This window comes from Tiliqua scincoides, chromosome 8, assembly GCF_035046505.1.
Source record: "Tiliqua scincoides isolate rTilSci1 chromosome 8, rTilSci1.hap2, whole genome shotgun sequence".
NCBI lineage: Eukaryota > Metazoa > Chordata > Lepidosauria > Squamata > Scincidae > Tiliqua > Tiliqua scincoides.
In genome coordinates this window covers 15,879,905-15,903,769 of record NC_089828.1, presented here as the reverse complement: position 1 = coordinate 15,903,769, position 23,865 = coordinate 15,879,905, and the positions used below count along the sequence as shown (strand labels likewise).

The 23,865-nt window shown below is 45.2% G+C and overlaps 2 protein-coding genes and 2 non-coding genes across 5 annotated transcripts in view; 1 reads left to right on the top strand and 3 right to left on the bottom strand.

Moving 5' to 3' along the window:
* The window catches only part of RBPMS2 (RNA binding protein, mRNA processing factor 2), a 40,266-nt gene extending 34,451 nt beyond the window's left edge, over positions 1 to 5,815 (top strand). The window contains exons 7-8 of one of the 2 annotated variants that reach the window (XR_010794795.1): positions 941 to 1,105; positions 3,373 to 3,440. Coding sequence is in view for 1 of the 2 variants with exons in the window: in XM_066635421.1 (XP_066491518.1) it covers positions 3,373 to 3,435 (63 nt within the window). In the remaining variant the exon portion in view is untranslated. Of the gene's footprint in view, positions 1 to 940; positions 1,106 to 3,372; positions 3,441 to 4,539 lie in introns of those variants that run through there. The other variant, XM_066635421.1, reaches the window with a different exon arrangement.
* An 8,264-nt stretch (positions 5,816 to 14,079) lies between these two features.
* On the bottom strand, positions 14,080 to 21,875 carry RPS17 (ribosomal protein S17). Its single transcript, XM_066635422.1, has 5 exons — positions 21,755 to 21,875; positions 18,903 to 19,054; positions 18,328 to 18,433; positions 14,800 to 14,865; positions 14,080 to 14,207 (listed from the first exon to the last, which is right to left on the bottom strand). Exons 1-5 carry the CDS (start codon positions 21,755 to 21,757, stop codon positions 14,127 to 14,129), a joined length of 408 nt encoding a protein of 135 aa, XP_066491519.1. The 5' UTR covers positions 21,758 to 21,875; the 3' UTR covers positions 14,080 to 14,126.
* Positions 17,457 to 17,591, bottom strand: LOC136659591 (small nucleolar RNA SNORA71). Its single transcript, XR_010794859.1, has one exon. It is a non-coding gene; the product is annotated as a small nucleolar RNA SNORA71 (small nucleolar RNA).
* On the bottom strand, positions 18,684 to 18,816 carry LOC136659592 (small nucleolar RNA SNORA71). The gene has a single exon (XR_010794860.1). It is a non-coding gene; the product is annotated as a small nucleolar RNA SNORA71 (small nucleolar RNA).
* Positions 21,876 to 23,865: the final 1,990 nt, after the last annotated feature.

Genomic DNA, 23,865 nt, shown 5'->3' with positions numbered 1-23,865 from the left:
AGTTTTAAGACTTGTGAGGGGCGAGAAGAATGTATCTCCTTTCCTAGATACAGCATGAGCTGAGGTCCGGTATGACTCTCTTGTAATTTGGAGAGCTGAATAGCTTCTCCTGCCATCTGTTTCCCAGACTGAACTCTGAGCTCTTCCTTTGAAACAAATGTATTAATATAAAAGTGTTATAGAGTTAAATATTACTTCATCCCTCCTTGCTAAGCAACTTGCAGCTCAAAACACCACCCAATCCATAGGCTGGAAGCCTGGGGTATAAATGTAAGGGTGGGGAACTCCTGCTTTTAAGTGCTGGATGGAAACCCTAACCTGGAGAGACTGTTGCCAACCCTCCCACACAGTACAACAAGTCCAGATGTATTCCCAGGCCAGCCTCCACTAGCAATGCACCCTTCCTTGGGTCAGAACTCGTACATTTCAGGAACTCTGAACATCATACATCATTGTACTATTTATCCCTTTTCCAGATCCTGTTTGCTCTCATTATGTTTTCAATTTGTGGCTGCTTTGACATCATGTGTAATCGCCATGTCATTGCTTCAGTTGATCACATGGTTGATCCTTGCCAAACAAGGGTCACAATGAAAGGGTGTGGGGCAACATATCAATATGGTGTAGCTTCCTGAAGCAATCCAAGCCACATTGAGTGTAAATGACCAATTCAAAGAATTGTCCTAATGCATGGAGGACTTAAAGAGTAAGGGGTGTATCCGTGTGTGTTGAAATGCTGGAGTCTCTAGGAAGACTATAATGGCCTGAACAATTACAAGACTGCTTGCTTTTGAACATGGATACCCTCCTGCCAGGGATCTATGAACAGCACAGCAGGCTAGCATGCCAAATGGCTGCAGCCAAAGAAGCCTCTTGCCCCCAGGGGGCTTGCACAATGGCCATCTGATGGTTGAAATGATCCCTCCTTTGATGTCTTCAGTGAACTGCAGCCAGGATGCCAACGAAGGCTAGCCCTGAAGCTCAGAGCTGGCCCTGGAGGTGGGGACACCATTGTCCTGGCTAATCCCTGCTATAGAGGAGTGGCTGTTCTGCAGCTTCATTCCTTGAAGCCTTTAAGGATGGTGAGCTCTGTCTGGAAAGGCTGGTAAGGTAACATCTCTATGCCATTGGGCACAGTGGGGTTCCGCAAGCTTTTTTGCCCATCTCTTCCTTAGCAATCCAGTGCATGGGCCTCACGCTACCCACACACCAAAGCCCAGGCAAACAAAATGCCAGGCCTTGATCTAACCCACCTCTTGCCAACTTGGCACACATGACATGGCACCACAGCATGGCACCTCGTGTTCAAGGTGCTCCCACGGAGCAGTGATGGATTGGTCCTGCCTGTGGGAGGGAGGGGAGGAGCCTGTATGGGAAAATCCTGCCACATGGTGCTGTTGGGGCCTCCCTTCCACCTTGTTTCACTCACCACAGTCACATCGGAGGGATGGTGGTTGTCATTGTTGTAGTAGTAGTAGCAGCAGCAGCACATGACTTGATTTTTTCTTGCACAAATCAACTGGCACACACATCAGTCACGCTATATACTCCACCAAGGAAGGGAGAATCCTTCCTTTCAGGAGTTTGGAGAATCCTTCACCCTCTCCATCCAAGTTAGTCCTGACTTGTGTTATCTTTTATTTTCCTTTTCCTGCTTCACTTCAATACTGTTGCTATAAGAACTGTGGGGGGGGGGGGATTTTGCAACAAGTACCTGAGAGAAGTTTTGGAGGGTGGGCAGTGGTGATCATTAAGTTGGCAACGCTCAGAAGGATACACAGAGGAAGCTGATAGTGGGTTTTAAACATGTACATTGAAAGACAGGGTATAAATATCTTAAATAAAGAACATCTTAAAAGGCATCTCCCCTTCTCTTGTGCCTTTCTAAGGTTATGCATTTAAAGCTATTAATGTTTATTTTACTTGGATGATAGTCCTAGTTTATTGTGCAGCCATATTCATGTGAGATTGTAGCAAGGGAAAGGCCACGGTACAGCTTTGTGTGCAGGTAGACCTTGGGCTAAATTCTGACACCTCTAATAGGGCTGGGAAATAACTTTTTGAAACTTTGGAGAGCTATTGCCAATCCCTGTAAACCTGGGTAACGCAGTTTCATATGACCCTATGTCTTGCATACAGTGATGCTTTTTAATTGTACTAGAGAGGAGCTTCTCTAGAGCAGGGAGGACCTGTAATCACAATGTAGAGTTCTTAGCTGGACAAAACCTCAGAGCAACTGCCCAGCACCATCAAATGTGTTCTTTAATACAGGTGGCATTGTGCCCTTCTGTTAGCCTCTTAGTGGGTGCTGTTGCTTGTCTTCTGTGCTTGTTACATCTACAGCCTCCTGCTCTGAGGGTTTTCTATCCAGGGTTAAAGAGCACTGTGCAGCATGACAGAGGGATCTTCCTGTTCCCATTTGGTTGCTGAGCAGAGTGGACAAAATGAATTCCAGATGTGCGGGGGAGATGGATTTGGGAATCTGGGAAATGCTTATAAACCGCAGCTGGCGGGGGGAAGAAAAGGGGATTGTGAAACATAATAAATGTGGTTGTTATCAAGTAGGAGGTCTGAATGTAGCTTGGCTTGTAGGGAATGGCGCTGGTAGGAAGTGTCAAGTAGCAGGCAGGGGACCAGTGGCTCCTGGAAGCAGGCCAGGCTGGTGATCTCTGTGCTGGTGCTGAAGCCCCATGCCAAGGACAGAAAACCACTTCCTTGAATTATGATGCTCATGACATTGCTATAAAGGTTCCTGTACACCTAAAAGCACCAGTGCAGAAGCGAATTTGACCACAATAGGGTCTTACAAAGTGACGGTTCCCTTGGAAAGGGAGGAGCTAATCTGACTGTGTTAAGGTGTGTAGCCCTTGGTAGAAAGAACAGCGAGTATGTGTGCAGCTTCTTTCAGTGTTGTACAGGCTTTACATTATTCCACATGGGTGTATATAATACACCCAGAGTTTCTTTTCCAAATACCCTGGCCACTTGCCCTGCAGTGAACACTATTGTCCATGGATTTAGAGTTTTGAAAAACCACTGTCCCTAATTCTTGGAGCAGCTTTTCTAGGCAGTTGAGGTCCTGTGCTGACTTGGGTCATGGATTCTTCACAAACCAGATGTTGGGGAACCTTCTGTCCTAATAAGCTTACTGTCCTTGGGACTTAGGTGCCAGCTCCTCATTCTCCTCTACCTCACCCAGGTTTTCTAAGGGGTAAGTGGTCTCTACACAGGGAAGATGTTTGCTTCAGGTCATGGTTGTGATGCTGTTTAGGGCTTAGCACAGAATCCTTGTTAGTCCAGCCCAGATGCTGTCTGTCCAGTCTTCTTCTCTTGCCTTATCCTCCTTCCACAGCAAACTATGTTCTCTTCCAGATGCACTGGTACCCTCCTTCTGAAGCTACTCAACAAGGGTGGAAGTCTCGTCAGTTCTGTTAGTTTTAGTGAGTATCTCGATTGAATGGGGTTGGAATGCATGTTTGAGCTTGGCATTGGGGGCTGAGGAAGGAAGGCGTCCCCAGCAGGGTTTGCTCATTGTAGTTATCTACAGTGTAGCTTTTGTCTACCTGTTTTATCTACCTGTAGCCTACCTGTTTTTAAGCAGAAACTGTGGGTTTGTTAGCTGCATCGTACAGGATGTTTGTGCCATTTGCCAGCTTAAAATAAGTATAGTACTTGGAACTGCCTTGCCAGTTTCTACCCCCCCCCCAGTATATCTGAGGATGAAGTGGAATTAAGCACTGTCTGTTGCCCTGAGGTCCTCAGAGAAATTTGTGGAGATACAAATGTAAAGTAAAATTAGGCCAGTTAAGCTAATATACATGTGGCTCTTTGCTTCAGTTCTGCTTATTGGGAGGTGAGCTATGCAGGACATGAATGTCTTACCCCTCTCGACCAAAGGAAATGCTTCAAAATTTATCTCTGACTGCATCAGTCAAACAGTCTCCTTTTGCCACAAGAGGTATTTTGGAGGGTGCTTAATTGTACAGCTTTTCTGTGCTTGCACAGAATTGGAGTCCACACAACCCTGCCCATAAAAGAGCAAAACTACTTCTTTTGCAAAGTTCCAAGATCACAACAGTCCATCCTAAGTTGCATTGCATTGTATATTTCAATGGGAGGAGTGGCACAGCCAATCTTCATTTGATATTTCTCATGCCAAATCAGATGGGCTGGAGGGAGAATCCTGCTGAAACTCTGCTGCTGGTGAAGCTTCTTGCACAGCAATCTCAAGATTTTAGTTGCCTCAGTCCACTGACTGAGACAACTTTCCTGTTAGATAGAACAAGCTTATCTCAAGTAGGGTTGACTATGCTAGCTGGCTGGCTCTGCTCTGAATGATCTTAAATGGGGGGGGGTTTGCTTGGATAACCAGACATCCCACAGTCCAGTTTTGTGTTTGGGAATGGGTCTCCTCTAAGCGACCCACCTGTGAATGTGCTTTGCCTTGGGAAGCGGGGAGGTACCTTAACCACACAATTATGGTAACTGTGAAAGGCATATTGGAACTACATTTCAGTAATGTGCTCTTTTGCTTTCAAGAGCTGCCTCTTGGCCCACAATCCCCCCTTCTTGTCTCTCCATGGAGTGATGTGCTAGGGATGAAGTAACTTGTGGACCGCTGGAAATCCTTCTCCCAACCCTTCCTGTGGATGCCGACCAGGTCCTAACTACAGTAACTCGCACTTCACACCAATGAAGATGTGGGCCTCCCCATCTAAGACTGTGAACATAAACTGCCTCCACTTCCCTGACCCAGCTTGGTTAACTGCATGGTCTGTGTCCTGCCTGCCTCCTACTCGGCTAAGTCCCAGCAAAGTCCTACTGCTGAATTTCTCCTGCTGCCATGCTGAGACCTCTAGTCGGAGGGACCGAATCTTGGTGATAGACCTGTTTGTTCCCGGCTGTGTTGCTGGCCCCAGACGTGGTCTAGCTGTGTACAGTGCAATATTCAGGCCTATCTTATCCTAAACTTTGTTTATGCAGTTCTGCTGGAGGAAGCGAAAGACAATCAGTTTTGCATGTTTTCTGGCATGAATTTAAAACACTTTAACTTGGTGGGTGTGTGGTGCGTGTGCGAGTGTGCAAAGCTTGTTTTTGTTCTAGCGTTTGTGTAACCATAGCAATAGGCCTTGGCCTAGCTGTTGGATCACTGAAGTTTTTCATCTTGCTTCTGTGAAGACTTGGCTTCCAAAAAACACTATCCCAGTTCTGCCTTGGTTTTCCCCTCTCTGTCTCCCTTCCTATTTTTTTGCTTTGACTAGAATTTGAAAAGAAAATCTTAAAAGTACAATGCACTGGGTTTCTTGTCCACTTTCCCCTTCTCCAGTTAATGTCAGGGTTGTGTTTGTTTTTCTGTCAGACTTCTATATATAGAACAGCTGTAAAATATTTAACTTTTTTCCCCACATCCCTCTGATTGGAGAGAGTCCAGTCTTGCCAAATAATCCACCATCCTTATGGGAATAACGAACAAAGATGTACGAGTATTTTTGTACCATGTGTAATAAGGAAATATTTATGCATCATAAAAGATTTTGTGTGGTTTTTGTGCAATTAATTATTAAAAGAGAAACTGTAATCTGTAAGATAAGTTAAATGTTTAGTTAAAAGCTTGAAGAGAAATGACTTTTCTGTAACTGATTCAGTCATAGTAAAAAGAAATTGTGCAATTTTTGTTGACATTTTATTGCTTGGTATTGGAAGTGCTTTAAGTATTACATTGGACCATGGCTGTCTCACTTGTATTAAGATTCTTGAGAATAAGTTGCTATATCCTATGAGAATGTGAAACTGGATAATATATGAATTGTACTCAGTGGTGTGGTGTGTGACTTTGTACTGGCTTCAGGGTGGGTGGGTTGGGGTTGGCATAGTTAAGTTACTGTCTTTGGGCAGAGGGAAGAGGTGCAGCTGGCAGCAAGGGCTGTGCTTGCCTGAGGGCCCTCCAAAACTTGGAGCCAGTGCTAGGGGGCATACCGCCTTGGATGATAACATTTCCCAAAGTGGGTCATGACCCACTGGTGGTTTGCAACCCCATTTTTGGTGGGTTGTGGAACCACCACCGCCAGGAATTGGCAAGGCAATATGGTGCATATGTGACCCAGAAGTTGCTTCTGGCTCACAACCCACAACACTGGCCACATTACATTTCTCAAACTGAGCTGTGCTGGTAGGTCGTGACACAGTGTGAGAAACTCAGTGCAGTGCAGCCAACTTCTGGGTTGACTACTATATTGCCCTGCAGCTTCTTGGTCACAGCAGGCCTGGGACTTGCCATGAACTTCAAGGTGGGTCATGAAGGGGTTTGCGAACTATTGATCTAAGAGCAAATGCTATAAATGGTTCACAAATTGGACTGGGTATTGTACCTATCTGATGCCTTGATCCTGCTAAGGCCTTGTTGGAGAGAAAATAAACCTTTGCTGAGTTGTACCACCTCTGACTGAAAGTTGGGGCTTGCATGCCTTTGTGGTATCATACCATTCTAAAAGTATCATACCATTTAGAAGACTGGCATGTTGGCAAGATTGTCCTAATTCTCTTTGGGGGAGGGGTTATATGAAAGAGCATTCAGTTCTCTGAGTTATCTCCCCTGTGCTCTGAGGCTTCAGAAGTCACAGTAATGTTGTATTGGGTTCTAGCTTAGAAGCTGAAGTCTTGTCCCTTCCTTTAATAGCCTCCATTCTAAGCCAAGCTCTGTTTATATTGGGTTGAGCTTGTACAGGCACTTCAGCTCAGACTTCCTGTGGGTTCTTCCATTTCAAATATGGGCAGCTGACGATTTTTGAAGTAGGGCATGGTGAAGGCTTTTTCCATGTCCTCCTGTGCTAAGAGTTGGCAAAGCAAAAATGCCTTTCCCTGTTCTAGTGCTTGCATGTCTATGAGCTTGAGCGTTGAGAAAATGAGATGGCTGCATAGCCTTCATGCACAGAGCCATCTATGGGTTAGGAACCATTAGCATTGTTATAGTAATATCCTCTAGCCTTAATTGTATTAAACCTCTGGGATTGTTAGGTGTAGATATAAAATGGATTCTACTCTATCTGCTAGAGTAAATGTTTCCAAACCTTCTGCAATCATGGGTAAGTACACAACCTAGGTTTTTGTTAACCTATAGCAGGGGTGCCCAAACCCCAACCCTGGGGTCACTTGTGGCCCTTGAGGACACCCAGGGCGACCCTCAGGGAGACCCCAGACTCCAATGAGCCTCTGGTCCTCCGGAAACTTTCTGGAGCCTGCACTGGCCAGACGCAACTGCTCTCAGCATGAGGGCAACTGTTTGACCTCTCGCGTGAGCTGTGGGCTCCCTCCACTGCTTGCTGTTTCACATCTGTGATGCAGTAGCGCCAACAAAAAAGACCAGCCTTGATTTGTGTAAGGCTTTTTATAGAACTTGAGCTATTGCAAAACCTTCATTCATTCATATAAGTTCCACCTCTAGTATATTAATTTATGTAAACTTATGTAAATTTATTCAAATTTTAAATGTAAATTAATTCTTTTTTCCCTGGCCCCTGACACAGTGTCAGAGAGATGATGTGGCCCTCCTGCCGAAAACTTTGGACACCCCTGACCTATACTAAAGAATAAAAATACAGTAATAAGATCTCAACACACTGTAAATATGCTATAATAAAGGAGAAAAAAGAAAAATGGAAAAAAGTATAATGGAAATAAAACTCTTATAGATGAATATTAAAAGGTTTCCAGATCTTCATGAACTTATCCATACAAAATTGTCTACTATAAACAACTGATTCATACTTTAGAGTTCTTCCATCTCTTTCCAGACTTTCAGTATAAGTCTTGGCAACAGTAAGGGCGCAGGGAATCCATTTCCTCTGACCAGTTGATAATTTCTGTAATGTAGGCAAATAGTTCAGACCTTCACTAAGGCAGCTGTTTGAGACCAATGATGGCTTGAGCCTTTGTCCTGAAGTCTTCCTGCCTGTAGCTACTGTATTTAGCTTGTAGGGCCATAGAGGCCAGTGATATTTCACTTCTGTAGCTTCTGCTTCCAAGTTGACTAAACCTGTTTGACACAGGCCTGGCAACTCCATGTTGCCTTGAATTCTGAGATAGGGAAAGGGTGGGCTATTAAGGCAGCCAACTGATCAAAAGGCAGATCCTTCTCAGGTTCTACAGCTGTGTCCCAATGTACCTACTCCATTACATAGCCATTTTCTTAAAGGCATGGCTTTAAGTTAATAGTTATGTTGAAATGGCTACTTAAGCCATTTCTGCCCACTGTTGCATATATGCAACAGGGATCAAATGTGTACATTTGTGGCTGGGCAGAAATGGGAGGATCTCCTAGTAGCTAGAGCTACGCTGCAGGCAACTAGAATAACTAGTAGGAGGGGTACATTGGTTTAGAAATGCCCCTCTCTGTGAATGAACAGTGAGATTGTGCCCATCTCCCATGAGCAGTTCCCTTGCACAGAACTATGTGCTTTTCTGGGCATAGGTGATATATCTGAAATTATTTGTTTGCTATGCTTTTCCAACTTGTTGGTCATTCATAACTGTGGCTGTGCTTGTTAGACACATTGGGTCTGTGCCCTTACATACTTGTAGAAGCTAGGTTCCTAGTTGTGCAGTCGTGATCTTGGCAGAGAGACCATATCCTGTGCCTGTCCTTTTCAGGGGATCCCGTCATGCTTTTTACTTGTTTGAAAAGTACAGAGCACTACCCCCTTTGTCCTTTTGCCTTCATGGCCATCTTTCCTCACTTACACCTTTTTCGATTACAGTTGAGTTGTGTTCCCTCTTCACATCCCACTTCCTCCTGCTTTGCTGCCTACCAAAACCAGTCACATTATTCAGCTCTGCTCACCTAAGCATGAATGGTCCCTGGGGAACAGCTGGAACCAACAGTAGGAGCACCCTGCCCTCTGAATTATAGAAGATAATTGTTTAAATGTTGCATTAACATGGACTGGGCTTGAATAATTCACAACCATGGGCTTACATAGGGGGTCTGGGGCATGTGTGCATACAGCCTTCAAAATCAAAGTAGGTCACAGTGGCAGCATGTTCCCTACACGTGCCCATTCATTGGTAGAGAATTATGTATGCAGCTGCCCAGAATTGTGTGCTTATATGAAGTTACATGTTTCTGCTGGGGCTGCAGCTCTGACTGTGTTGGTCTGTACTATCTTTCTTTAAAGGTAGAAGCTTGTGCCCCCCCCCAGCCTCTGAGAAGTCTAAACTGCTATGCTCAACTAGTGAATAATTCATTTAATCATTCACCTAGAAAACTACTTAATATACCAAGCCCAGTTGTAGCCCTTTCAGATGGACTTTGACCAAGCCCTCTTTGACCAAGCCCTCCAGTAACTTGGAACTGGAGGGCTGCAGAAAGATTTTGGGAGGCCTATTTCTCCCCCACTTCTCTAGAAAGTCTCTCAAGTGTCTTCTAAACTCCAGACAAATCCTGCATATGCCTCTGCTGCCATCTGGAGGCAAAGCTCAATGCAACAGCCCAAGAGATCTTTAGCTAAGTCCTCCTTCTAGTCAGGCACTGAGAGGGAGAGCTGGCTTGTTAGCAAAACACTCATCACCTTCTGCCTTAAGATGCTGCTGGGGCTGTTCCAAGAGGAATATTACTGGTGCTGGCATGTTATAGTACTAAATGTAATACTAACTACGCTCCATTCAACAAGGCCTCTTCAAGGTTCTGCTCCCACCTAATGGTTTTTAGCAGAGATGACCACACTGCAGTACTCAGCATTTTTCCTGAGGGCACTAGTTTCCTCAGCCTGGAGCAAGCTGTAAAAGGAAGCAAAGACATCCATCATTTTCAAAGACAGTCATTCACTTCTAGAGGGCATAAGAGGTGTTTGGGCAGCTGGACTTCAGGCTCCCCTAGAAGGGCATTGTCCTGATCGGTTGCAGAAATCTCATACCCTGCTTTAAGTCATCAGATATGCAACCAGATAAATGGTTATACTACAAACACACCTTATTCAAATGTCAAAAGCAGGGCAGGGCAAGTACTGAGGGCCTGTGATAGACCCACCTTCTCACAGTTTAGTAGTGCCAGACCTGGCAGTTTGGTCACTGCTTTGCATTCCACAAAAGAAAGGCAGGCTATCACTGCAAAATGAATGTGGGAGAACTACGTGTTCTAGTCCTGCCATTTTTGTGGATGAGGGTGAAAAAATTCTATTTAGGGCTGGGAAGGCGATCAGGCAGAACAGTTGAATGGTATTAATACTTTCCAGGAATGTCCAGAATTGGCCAGTTATAAGTCAGTGTAGTGGGGATAGCAGTAGACTTTACCCAGCTAGGGGCATGGCTATTTGGCTGAAAGCTCAGCTCAATTTAAATGCATTGACTTTTTTTTTTCCTTTGTCCTGGGCATGTTAGTGTTTGTTCGAAAAAAATTACATCTAAGACCAAACAGCTTAATGGTATTGGCACAGCATTTTAGAAAGCAGGCAGGTCAAACTTGGGAACAGGCTTAACAGCATCACTAAGCCAAAGCTTTTTCTGCCCCAGCAAAGTTAAAGCATACCTGTATTGCTTGGCCACTATAATACCATAGTCTTTCGAGACTGAAGGTTGCCAACTAACTAACTGGCCACTATATTAGGACCATACCTCATTTGACTGACAGGAACCTCTTTGGTGAAGATGGGATTAGAGTGCACAGGGGTTGGGCCAGATTGGGGTCTTGCACTGTAAGGTAGGCTGGCCGGGAGCCATGGCCAAATCTAACCTTTCCTTGTGGAGGAAGGTGACGAAGGAACATGTTTTGGACTCGATAAGGGTGCCTGTTGTCAGCACTTGCGCCTGACCATTTTTCCTTTTCTCCCACTAAAATGATATCAAAGATCGAGGGTGAGGTGATGAGATATGGGTGATCTACTTTGTTTTGCTGCATTTGGCTGAAATGAGTCTCCCTCTATTCTGATGACTTGCTGAGCCCAATTCCAATGTCTGCCTTTGGGGTACAGCTGGAAGACCTCAGTGGAATATCACACCCAACCCACAGAATGTTGCAAAACACCCAAGGTCCTACATAACATGCAACAAGATCAGACTCAGACAGCGGACAGTCTGGATCCCACTGGACTTGCTGTCTAGTTAAAGCAGTGATTTTCAACCTTTTTTGCCTCACGGCACACTGACAAGGGACTAAAATTGGCAAGGCACACCATCAGTTTTTTTGACAATGGACAAGGCACACCATGCTGTTTGGGGTGGGGGCGCACATCCCCCAATGGCCCTATTAATAAATGACCCTATCCCAAATTCCCGCAGCACACCTGCAGACCATTCGCGGCTCACCAGTGTACCACGGCACAGCGATCTCCTGTAGACAGCCATGTCAAGGACTGTGGGCTAGATGTGACAGCACACACTTCACCCTCTACTCCTGCAGCTGGTAGTCACCAAGTGAGGGGAGATTTCACCATGCAATGCTGCATCCTGGGTTGGAGCCTTGCTGAAATCTCACTAACCTTGCCAGTGTAGCCTTGGAAACATCACTAACCAGCTGGTTCTGATGATGCCCTTGGGGAAAGGGATGACAGCTAACAGGTAGAGCAGTGTTTCTCAAACTGTGGGTTGGGACCTACTAGGTGGGTTGTGAGCCAATTTCAGGTGGGTCCCCATTCATTGCCGTATTTTGTTTTTAATATATTAGACTTGAAGGTATCATGGTATGTGACTGCAATTGGGGAAATGTTACAGACCTGTACTTTGAACAGGCTACTCTGTATATCCTTTCAACAGTGATAGTAAATGGGACTTATTCCTGGGTAAGTGTGGGTAGGATTGCAGCCTAGGATTGTTAAAAATTTTCCGGCTTGATGGTCACTTCACGTCATGCCATCACTTCTGGTGGGTCCTGACATATTCTCATTCTAAAAAGTGGGTCCTGGTGCTAAATGTATGAGAACCACTGAGGTAAAGAATACAGGAGTGGGCTGCTTTCTGCAATCACAGAAAACCCAGATTGCTGTTTGTGACCCATGGAGGGAAAAGATGAGCTGAGGAAGCCCCACAGACCAAGAAAAGGAATTGGCATAGCCTATAGGTTCCCCAGCCTCCAACCTTCTTGCTCTATTACAGGGATGTCGAACTTGTTTCATACAGAAGGCTGAAATTAGCATTCATGGTGCCTGTAGAAGGCCAAAGGAACATCACTAAGCAGATGATGGCCATAAATAAGCATTTTGTTCTCATCTAGAAATTCATTAGCTGGAAATCACAGAAAATGTGCAAATCTTGTTGACATTTTCAAAATATAAGAGAGCCCAATTATCAAGCTGGGAGAGCCCAATCATAACAGGGGGCAAATAAATTGCTTGCAGGGGCCACATTCGGCCCACTGGCATGTTTAATATCCTTGCTCTGATAAAAATGTCTCCATAGTTATTCCTTCCACGCTGCTGATAATTTAAAAGCAAAAATCAAATACAGAACCTAGGATCATCCAATGAAGTCAACTGACAGAATCAGAGTAAACAAGTACAGTATCATATAATAATTTACTATCACAGAGCTCTTACCTTCCTCCCCCAAGGTACATGGCACTCAGGGGACTCACCAGTCATTCTTAGGCTGGCTCCACAACAATTACTATAAACACACTGAGGATGAACTCATTCATATGCAACTGTAGGAAAGACAGGCAGCTTTGTGCAGGCCAGGAACACGCACTATGGACGCTTTTCTCGGAGGAGCAAAATAGAAGGGAATGAAAAGCACAACACCCCAACACAGAACAGGGTCCAAGGGTGCTCTCTTTATAAGATGGGCAAGTCCCATCCCCAATTCTCTCCCTCTACCCTAAATTGTCTACTACTTCACTACAACTGTGGCAAGTGTGAACTCAGACTATAAGTGTCACTTTTCCTTACAGGCTGTTTCATATAGGTGACCTAGTAGGAAGTACAACTGTCATCTGGTTAAAGAAATCTTATGATTAAATGGATCTATTGATTTAAGAAAAAAATCATTCTGCTGCAATGCATGTATCTTCTGAGAAGTGATGTTCCCCGTTTTCTCAGGCAGAATGACATACCTCTTGAGATAAGCTCTCCATCTGCAGCTTACAAGAACTTGTTCCAGCAATGATTTCTGACCTATTAATTGGGGGCATCTTTTTATAGCTGACCAAAATTGTTTTTCAGTCAATCTAACCAGTAAATGTTACAGCCCTACTAATTAGATATTTCCGCTCTATCATTCTAGAGATGGGTACAGGGGATAAGGGAATGGGCCTGTTTTAACAAGGCTATAAAATATGAAGCAATGAAAATAAAGCGAAATCTATAAGTTTTCCTTTAGGTCAGCTATCTTAAAACCACAGGCCGATGCATAGGGAAAAAGCCTTCCCCGTCCCGTGTGGTGCTTACCATTCTGTGCTACTGTCTCTTTGCAGCTGATCTTGTCAGAAAGTTGCAGCAGGCAGCTGGTACATCCAAAATTGGAATGCAAAGCCTGCTGGAGCGATGGGCAGTAGAAGCAGCTGTCCAGCGTGACTCTGATAAGATCAGCTGGAAAGATAAGAGGCAGCAGCACAGAACAGTAAGCACTGCCCTGGACCAGGAAGGCTTTTTCCAGGCACCGGATCCAGCCTGCGGGTCAGGGTTTGGCACCTGCTGATCTAGGTCAGTGCCAAGAGCCTGTCTGCACCTTCAAAGATGGACTCACGAAGTTCAAAATCTATTTCCAGTCTGAAGTTGCTGCTGTTAACATCAACCACCCATCATTAATGTACATGGCACTATTCAAAGAATGTGGTAAGCCCTGAGGGTTGTACAATCTAAATATTGACACTAGTGGAAACCAGAGAAAAAGAAGGAAAGTGGAGGCTGATACATGCAATTTCAGCTACATGTACCTACTTTTCTTTACAGAGTATCAGGAATGAGGAAAGTGTCTTCACCACCCCCTGGTGGTCACTCCTGCTGAATACAGCAGCAGCAGCAGCACTACTAAGATTTCACCTGCCTTTCCAAACATGATCTTAGCCTGGATAAGCAGTCACAGCAAAGTCTCTCCATACACCACTATACCCAAAACATAGACAATGCAAAGGTGCAAAACACAGTAGCCCAAGGGTTTTGTTTCTACATATTTATTGTAAAAGTGACAGTACAGCAATGGCTTCAGATGGCACCTCTTGGGGTTTTGAAGTTCATCCCTACAGTGGGCTGTGTGACCTGCAGATTGGCAAGGCTGCCAAAGTCCTGGGGGAAAAAAACAGAGAACACTTAGCCATCAAACACCAAAGTATGTCCTCATCCAGGCTAATCTTAAAAACAATTAACTATCTGCATCAAGTAATTCCAAATTAACCTTGACAAACATATGAAGCAGCCATATATAATAGATTCATTTGTGTCAGGACTGTCTTCACTGACTCAGCTAATATCTCTGGGGCACCCTCTAGGAGGCTTTCCCAGTCAAACCTGCACAATACCAGGGATTGAACCTGGGACCTTTAGGATGCAAAGCAGATGGAGAGCTTGACCACCGAGCTGTGGCCTCACCACATCAAATTCTTAGTGTGAAAGGACCCACTGTTTTATTAAATAACCAGATTCCAAGTTTCTGGAGCACATACTGGCAATCTCCAAGCAGTAAGGCTTTAACTATCAGACCTAGTGACCAGTCTAGACTACAGCATGCTAGAAAGGTCTCTCCAAAGACTGCTTCCAGCACTACTACTGTAGCTACTGCTACCTATAAAAGCTGAAGGATGCCACACTGGCAGAGATTCTCAAGAAGTGGCTGGTCACAGAAGAGTCCTCTTGGCAGCTACGCCAGTTCCCCACTCACCAGTAACTTCAACATTTCCTTGGTGTCTGGGTCCACCTCGATGATCTCCTGATCCAGGGCAGAGACCTTATGGGGAAAGAGGCAGAGTCATTTGGTGGTCTTCATGTATGTGTTGTGCTTGAAGTCCAACACAGATCTGTACAATACAGAGCTGGTGTGTGTCACACTTAGAGCTCTGGCTCTGCTGGGCTTGTTTGAAACCGGATTTCAAAAACACTGGAGAAAAGCTGGAGAAAAGCTCTTAAGTGTATGCCAGCATTATTATAAAATCTCCTACACACAGTAGCTCAAGAACGTTCTCACAGTGGAGTTTTTACCTGAGGCTCTTGTGGCTAAAGCCACACCATCGTAGAGTGAAAGGTTCCTTTTATGGGTTTCAAGGCCATAGTCACCAAGTCTAGCTATTCCTGATGTTTCACCCTTATCTATACAGGTGGACCCTCGTTATCTGTGAGGCTTCCGTTCCTGGACCTCTCATGGATACCAAATTCCAGGTGATCTCAAATGACACTGATTTCGGGGTCCACTGAGCACCAAAGGTGCCTTACTCTGGTCGCATCGAGCTGTTCTGAGGCCCATGGACCCCGCAGTGCGCACAGCCTCCACAACCCTCAGAATGCCCTCCAGAGGTCCTAGAAGAGCACAGGCCTTCCTCTACAGGTTTCAGAAGAGCCTCTGGAGGCTTCATGTTGGGCCGAATGTGGTTCAACGAGGGACCAGAGGACCCCCGTTGAGCCAAATCCGTGGATCAAAAATCCACGGATAAGTAGGCTCAACCTGTATAGGGCATTGTCAAAGGACTAAAAATAACACCTAAAAATGCTGAAAACCACTAAGAGCCAAGATGTTGAGGCTTCACTAGATGCAGACAGAAAGACTCAACAGTACAATACCAACACAATACAATACCAACACAATACAAACTTGTAGGCCTGAGGTCATAACAGATTAAGGCATGAATAATTTGCCACTTTTCCCAATTTGATGTCTGGCTGAGAAGGGCACTAATACCCAACTGCAGCTACAGCCTCAGCTCAGATCTCTTTGCACTGTGATGCTTTTTAGGCTGGGCCACAAAACTCCAGAGGAAGCAGAAGGGTGCATCTTCTTCACAAAAACTTATCATTATCAGTTACACACTAGGGTCAGATGAATAGTACTGGACAGGGAAAGCAGGCACAGAAAATAGCGTCATCACACACCAAACAGACCCTTGTGTCATAGCCAGAAAGGTGTTGCTTTGTGCAAGCTAACCTGAAGGCTGCCAAAAACAAATACAACTATCTGCGTCTAGCAATTTCAAATAGCTCTAACACTCAGGTGCTCAGGCATCTACTGTTGCAATAAACAACTAGATTCTGGGTCTCTGAAGCACATGGATGAAACACTTTCAGGAGAGTTTTAAAATACTAAATTGGTGTAATACTAAATTTTGGCAGATTATTGCTAGCAGAGACCATCAGGAAAAGTACACACCTCAGACATACTTAAGTTAAATGCTACTACAATATTAGGGAGGAGCCAAAGTGCCACTGTATTCATGTAAGAACAGCAGTCCTCAAAACATGGAGACACACTAGTGAGTAGGAAAAACACCACTAGTTTTGACAATCTCACTACCATGGCCCCCAAAAATCATATACTACCTTGGCCCCAAAAAATCATACACAAGTGGCGCTTTGGCATCCATTGGGGTTCCATTTCCAGAACACCAACAGATGCCAAAATGAAATTCAAAGGTCAGGACACCCAGACCTCCTCTGGTGAAAACTAGAAGAGCTCTTTTGGGGGCCTTTCTGAACTTTGGAAAGGCAGAGTACAGCCTCCCCAGGCCTTCAAATACCCTCTGGATGCAACCAGAGTTGCATTCCAGTTGCATCTGGAAGATTCAGTGGATCCTCAGCCATGGGTCTGGGACCCATAGCGGGTCAAATCTGCAGGTCCCGAATCCGCAGATAAACAGGACCCACCTGCAGTGTGCTGTACACTAATAGGGAGGGGGGAACGACTCCATCAGAAGCAGCATTTAAACCACTAGAAGCAGTCCCTGTCTTGATTTGTTTTGAAACTACAGAATATGATAGATTCCCCAGTGCCACTTCATTAACCTTTTCCATGCCACATTTTTTACTAGGTCAGGGCAACCAGACTCCTTGTGCATTAATGACTCTAAATAGGACAAATGAATTGTACTGCTTCATATGGCAGAAAGACAAGTCCCTAGCCTCATTTCTGTAGGCACTCTTAATGAATACCAGCCCTTTTCTCCTTTAGCTGCAAGATACCTCGGAAAGATTGGCAGGGCCTCTAAGGAAGTGAAATAGTAGTCAGTATTCTACTGTAATCTACTCAGAACCCCGGACTAGAATTTAGCTAAACCAGCAGAAGAGTCATCAGAAAGAGGTTGGTGTGTTTTACAGAGAGGTTATGCACACAAGATGTTCTGACACATCATGGCTCTATCAGAGAGTACCTGCCAGTCATCTACATCTGTGAATATCGAGAATAAGAAGTTCAGTCAAGGTCTTTGTGATCACACAGGGGAAAATGTGCCGGTCAACAAAAAGGCCCCTTACATTAAGGGGGGAAAGTATTTCTCAGTATCTTATCAGTGGCAAGCAGGCTTCCTACAGCAACGTCAAGGGCAGAACGTCAAGTGTCTGAAAAGCTCAGGGTTTGGAAGGGATGGAAATATGCCCCCCAAACACGGGAAATGCTTTCAGGAATAGTCTTCCTGCACTATCAATGACAAGGCCACAAGAGAAAGGCCATTATCACTTTCGAATGCAGGTTTAGTGAGGGAACTCTAACTTGGTATGTTACAGCAAACAAGGACCCTGTTCTGTGGGAAACTAGCTTCTGAGCTCCATAGCTGGAACTTCCACACAACAACAGATAGCCTTTTTGGGAACAAATCCTCAACTTCCTTAATCAAATTCAGTTCTTGGGAGAATGATGCTACCCATCAAACATAAAGACTCGAATTTGCCATTAGCCCTCTCATTTTACAGATGGGTAACCATGGATAAGAAATTCGTGAGCAGCCCAAGATCAAGTATCCAGGTGTCTCAGATCCAAGTTTCACACAATATTACCAGCCCCACAATGGTCTTAGTCCATTCTCACAAGCGATTATGTGCCCATGAGTGGTTCAACCTTGGCTGTCCCTCTGTTTATTGTAAGTTTTTTATGTTGATAATGTTGTCATTTATTGGATATTGCTTATGCCAATAAAGGTTAAATGAAATGAAAGGATTATGTGCCCCAGTTTCTATGCAAGAAAAAACATTTCCTGACCACAGAGCAGCCAGCAGCAAGACTGGGTCACACAACTCCTTTTGCTAAGCTGGTGGTAGGTCTTGAAGATGCTGGGCATGCAATGAATACCAGACCAGGCATGGGGTTGTTTCAAAGGATATGTGCAGTTTTTCCAATGAATGCAGGAAAAGAGACTATTAATCCCAGACCTTCTTGATTGAAAGGAGGCTCCCACCACACCAAGAAGCCCATCTAGGCTTGCAAACTTACCTCAGGGACGTAGTTATCCCTTCTCTCTCTTTCCTCTTCCTGCAGTTTGATGGAGATACCCCTAACTGGTCCTCTCTGAATACGTTTCATCAAATGGGTGACATACCTGCAGAAACAGAGCACCTGAGGAATGTCAATGTCTGACTGCAACTCTCTCTAGCCCCTATTAAGAAGAACTAAAGACACACTGAGACCAAAGTTGCAAACATCCCATATGCCCAATCAAGGACTGACTTTACCACACTCAATCCTAAACTAACAACTGCAGATAAGTGTCTCTGCAGCTAAGTGTGGCAGGTCTGAGGTCTGCCATCACTGTTCAAATCTTCTAGTGAGTTAAAAAGCACAAGGAGTAGTGTCTGAAAAGCTCAGGGTTTGGCAGAGACAAGAACAGACCCTCCAAACACGGGAAATGCTGTCAAGAATGCTCTTCCTGCACTATCAATGATCAGGCCACAGACAAGACCAAAATCACTTTCGAATGCAGGCTCTAAAGGGACATCACAACCCCAGTGGTTGGAAGTGTCCCATAAAGCCACCAGCATGCACAAGGGGGTCAAAATAAAGTCACCTACCCAGCAATCTTGTTGCGTAGCTTTTTGCTAGGGATGATGGCAATCTCCTCACATACTCGCTTGTTCGTGTGAAAGTCATTCCCAAGGCGAGTGTAGTATTTTTCAATTATGACCCGGGCGGCCTTTTTCACCGTCTTTGTGCGCACACGTCCCTAGAAAGTTCAAAGAAGAAAAGGAGCACATCAGCTAAGTCCAAAAGCTCTTTCAGCCCACAAGTGACTTACAGTGCAATTCTAACCAACTTTCCAGCACTGGCATAGCTGTGCCAGTGGGGCATGTGCTGCATCCTGCAGTTGGGGGGCAGTCATGGAGACCTCAAGGTAAAGCAATGTTTGTTCCCTTACCTCAGACATGTTTCTGACTCTGTGTCAGAAAGTTGGTTAGGATTGTGTCCTTAAGAGAGCTACAGTTCTGTCCTGGTGAAAGCACAAACATGACCCAAGAATGAAGATGGGAGGGCAGCTTCCCTTTCACCTGGCTTACTGTGCAAATGACATGTGATACAGCTCCAATTCTCAAAAAGGGTTCAAAACAGGTGGCATCAACAGAAACACTCTCTGCACAATCCCCTTCAAGACTGCATGGTCACAATTATTTGACAAGCACACGTAAGTATTAATCTATCAGCTCTTTAAAAAATTCACACAAAGCCCTTAAATGGGAGTTATTAAGTGCTGCAATAGAAGGAAGATGTTTACCAAGTTTCTCATGGAATCAGCGCTATTACCTCAAATATTAAATTCCTCTAATTTATTATTTCAATATTTATTTATTGTTCCAATATTTATTTTTAAGGAGGACTGACCATAGCAACACCCTTGAACACAACTGGTGGTGCACTCCCAATGGCAATCTTATTACAGCATATCAGGTGGACTCCTAACTCTGCTATTTTACTCATCTTGGATACGTGCCTAATGGGTGGGGGAATCTATCAGTTCTACTTGCATTCCTGCTGCTGGCACTCAAGCCAACATGGTGGGACCTACATGTCGTCAGTGCAAAAGGTGGGGTGCGAGGTGGTAACACATCTTTTAAAAGTTATTGGACTACACATAACTCACTCTTCATTAGAGCAGAAAGGAATGTGTATTGAGGCTTGCTAATGTATTGAGGCTTGCTAAGGATGAAAAAGAAGCTGCTGAAGAGGGGAATTATTTCAGGAATTCCTTTTCTAAAACGTGACCTTGTACAACAAATGTTGACTTTCTACAACATTTGACCTCTGGCTTCGCCAGACACTTCTGGGTTGAGAGGCCAGATGCAACATGACAAACACCAGTAAGAGGCTCAGGCTGGACAGGAGGGCTTTTTCAAGCATGGAAAAGCATGCTTTGGAGCTCTGCCTGCTGAGCCAAGCCTCTTACCAATGTTTGTTGTGTCATGTTCTTGGTCTCGCTGTTGGGCAGCAGGTGTCCAGCAAGTACCACCAGACACCACCTCAAGTACCACTGGGGGAACCAATAACGTTGGTTGAGAAACACTGGCCTATGCTTTCTTCCAAGACAGGCAGCCACCATTTTCAGGCACAGGCAGCCTGCAGATGTCTCAAGCAATGCTGGAGCTTTTCTGCACCCAACAGACCTAGACACATCCCAGCGGGTCACAACCAAACAAGATGGATACACAGTTTTGACAGGGAAGTACAGGCAGTCTACCTTTCAGCAGTTTCTTTTATTTTAACAAGATACTGACACAACAGTAAACACGTGAGACAGAAGCTAGAAACATTTCATTTACAACTTGCAGCTAACTGCATAAAGGACCTATAGACAGAGGCTTGGTTTTTTTCTCCCCCCCCCCCCCCGGTCAGAGTCCTGCATCTTTAGTACCTGAACACAGTAAAAATTCACGAGACCAGTGTTTCTCCACTAATGCACTACTGATAGTACCTGAGGTGGTGTCCAGGGGTACCCAAGGGACCACCAGACCCGCCTCCACCTGGCAGCAAGACCAGCAATGCAACACAACAAGCAGCAGTAGGAGGTTAGAGTTGGAGGACAGAGCTCCAGCATGTGCTTTTTGCACTCTCGAAAAAGCCTTCCTGTCCACCCTGAGCCTCTTACCGGTGCTTGTCATGTTGCGTCTCCCAATCTGGACATAACTGGCAATGACACCATCAACAGTCACTTCCAGTGGTACCTCCAACAGGTGGACCATATGAAGTGGTACAGCAAGAGGGGTGAATGTTAAGAAACACTGCACTAAAAGAAACTCCTGGCATGAATACAGATGCAAGGGAGGTGCAAGGAAAGGCACCAGGATGCAGGTCTCTTGTTATCTGGTGTGCTCCCTGGGGCATTTGGTGGGTGACTGTGAGATGCAGGAAGCCTGACTAGATGGGCCTATGGCCTGATCCAGTGGGGCTGTTCTTATGTTCTTAGATGGGGTATAAAAAGAAGAGGAAGTTTCACTTGTTGGACTTCTGCCTGTCCTATAGCTAGTCAAGATGCAGTGATGCTGCCAAGAGGGAGCTCAGTGCTTCCAGGCTTTCCACCTCTGCCTCCCCCTGAGATCAGGCAGCAGTACAGTACCGCACTTTCTTCCCTATCTACAGCCAATCTTGGAAGCTAAGCAGGGTCAGGCCTGATTAGTATTTGGATGGGAGGCCTTCCCCCCGCCGCAGTCTGCCAGCTTTTGGGGTCCCCTCCGCCCCCTCAAACACACATAAACTTCACTAGGCCTCAGCCCTGCGGCCTTCGCTTCACGCTCGCAAATACAAGGAACTGAGCAGGGAACTAAAAAGGGGCCCAACCACTGCCCCCCATAACGGTGCCGAGACCACCCCCCATTTCGTTCTCCACGACCCCCCCGGCCCGGATGGATGCGGATTCCCGCGCCCTCCCACTCACCATGTCGGCGGCGGCCTGTCGAAGAGAGCAAAGGATGCCGGGAAGGGGACTATCAAGCGGCCCAGCGCTAGACGGGCAACCGAATGAGGAAGCGCTTATCCGCGCCTTGCAGCGCCACCTAGCGCCATGGGGGGGGGGAATGCAGGCAGCGCAGGGCGCGCCTGAGACGGTGGGAGGGATCTAGCCCTAGGAATAACAAAGAGGTATGGAAAGCATGGGAGCGTTCTATGCAGTTGCCACTTCCGGCTCTCAGTGGAATCCTGTACTGTGGGGCAAGAGTGGTGGAGGGAGTAGAGTAGTAGTAAAGTAGCAGTAGTGCTTTTACACTCTGATTATATGATAAGGTAATAAGACAGCACAATACACTATGTGTACTTCAAGATACTGTATTTAGAATGGGATTAGTACACATTGTTTATTCACTGTTATTCACTGCTTTTATTCATTATCATCATCATCATCATCAACACCGCCACCATCATCATCAAAGTACCTTCTTCCCCATCTACAGCCATACAACCCTGAACGTGCTCAATCACTTCTGATCTTGGAAGCTAAGCAGGACCAGGTACTGGTTAGTACAGTGATTTTCAACCCTTTTCATCTGACAAGGCACTAAAATGATCAAGGCACACACCAGGTTTTTGACAATTGACAAGGCACACCATGCTGCCAGTGGGGGCTCACATCTCCCATTGGCCCTATTAGTAAATGACCTTCCCCCAAATTCCTGTAGCACACCTGTGGACCACTCACAGCACACCAGTGTGCCACGGCACAGTGGTTGAAAATGGCTGGGTTAGTACTTGGATGGGAGACCAAGAACATAAGAACAGCCCCACTGGATCAGGCCATAGGCCCATCTAGTCCAGCTTCCTGTATCTCACAGTGGCCCGCCAAATGCCCCAGGTAGCACACCAGATAACAAGAGGCCTCATTCTGGTGCCCTCCCTTGCATTGGCATTCTGACATTGCCCATTTCTAAAATCAGGAGGTTGCACATACACGTCATGGCTTGTAACCCATAATGGATATTTCCTCCAGAAACTTGTCCAATCCCCTTTTAAAGGCATCCAGTCCAGATCACATCACCACATCCTGCGGCAAGGAGTTCCACAGACCAACCATATGCTGAGTAAAGAAATATTTTCTTTTGTCTGTCCTAACCCTCCCAACACTCAATTTTAGTGGATGTCCCCTGGTTCTGGTGTTATGTGAGAGTGTTATGTTAGAGCATCTCTCTATCCACTTTATCCTTCCCCTGCATAATTTTGTATGTCTCAATTATGTCCCCCCTCAGGCGTCTCTTTTCTAGGCTGAAGAGGCCCAAACGCCGTAGCCTTTCCTCATAAGGAAGGTGCCCCAGCCCAGTAATCATCTTAGTCGCTCTCTTCTGCACCTTTTCCATTTCCACTATGTCCTTTTTGAGATGTGGCAACCAGAACTGGACACAATACTACCTTCTCCCCCAGTCTGCCAGCTTTTGGGGTCCCCTGCAATTATTATTATTATTCCAAACTACATGGAACACAGTTGTTATTTGGTGCTGAATAATCGATAAAAGTCTCAGTCTGAGACCTAAGTACCAACTAGGTATCTGCGCAGCATGTGCGATGTTCCTGAAAATGCCATTTTATGCAGATCTGGTGGTGTTATTTTAGTCAGCTGCAGTTGATTAAAGCAGTGATTCTCAAACTGTGGGTCAGAATCCACTATGTGGGTCATGAGCCAATTTCAGATGGGTTCCCATTCATTTCAATATTCTGTTTTTAATATATCAGACTTGATGCTACCATGGTATGTGACTGCATTTGGGGGAATGTTACATATCTGTACTTTTAATGGGCTGCTATGTATATGCTTTTAACAGTAAATGGGTAAATAGTAGTAAATGATAATAAATAGACTCCTGGGTAAGTATGGGTAGGATTGCAGCCTGGGATTGTTAAAAATTTTCCTGCTTGATTATGTCACTTCTGGTTATGACATGGCTTCCAGTGGATCCTGACAGATTCTCATTCTAGAAAGTGGGTCCTGGTGCTAAAAGTTTGAGAACCACTGGTTTAAAGTAATTCACTGGTTTAAAGTAATTCACAGAACTTTTAGAAATT

Excerpts from the sequence above, each read along its gene's own strand:
- RPS17 (XM_066635422.1), bottom strand. Across the intron at positions 18,434-18,902 it reads CTACGCAACAAGATTGCTGG|GTATGTCACCCATTTGATGA; the intron begins GTAGGTGACTTT and ends CTGTTTCTGCAG. Across the intron at positions 14,208-14,799 it reads AGGAAATGTTGAAGTTACTG|GACTTTGGCAGCCTTGCCAA; the intron begins GTGAGTGGGGAA and ends TTTTTCCCCCAG.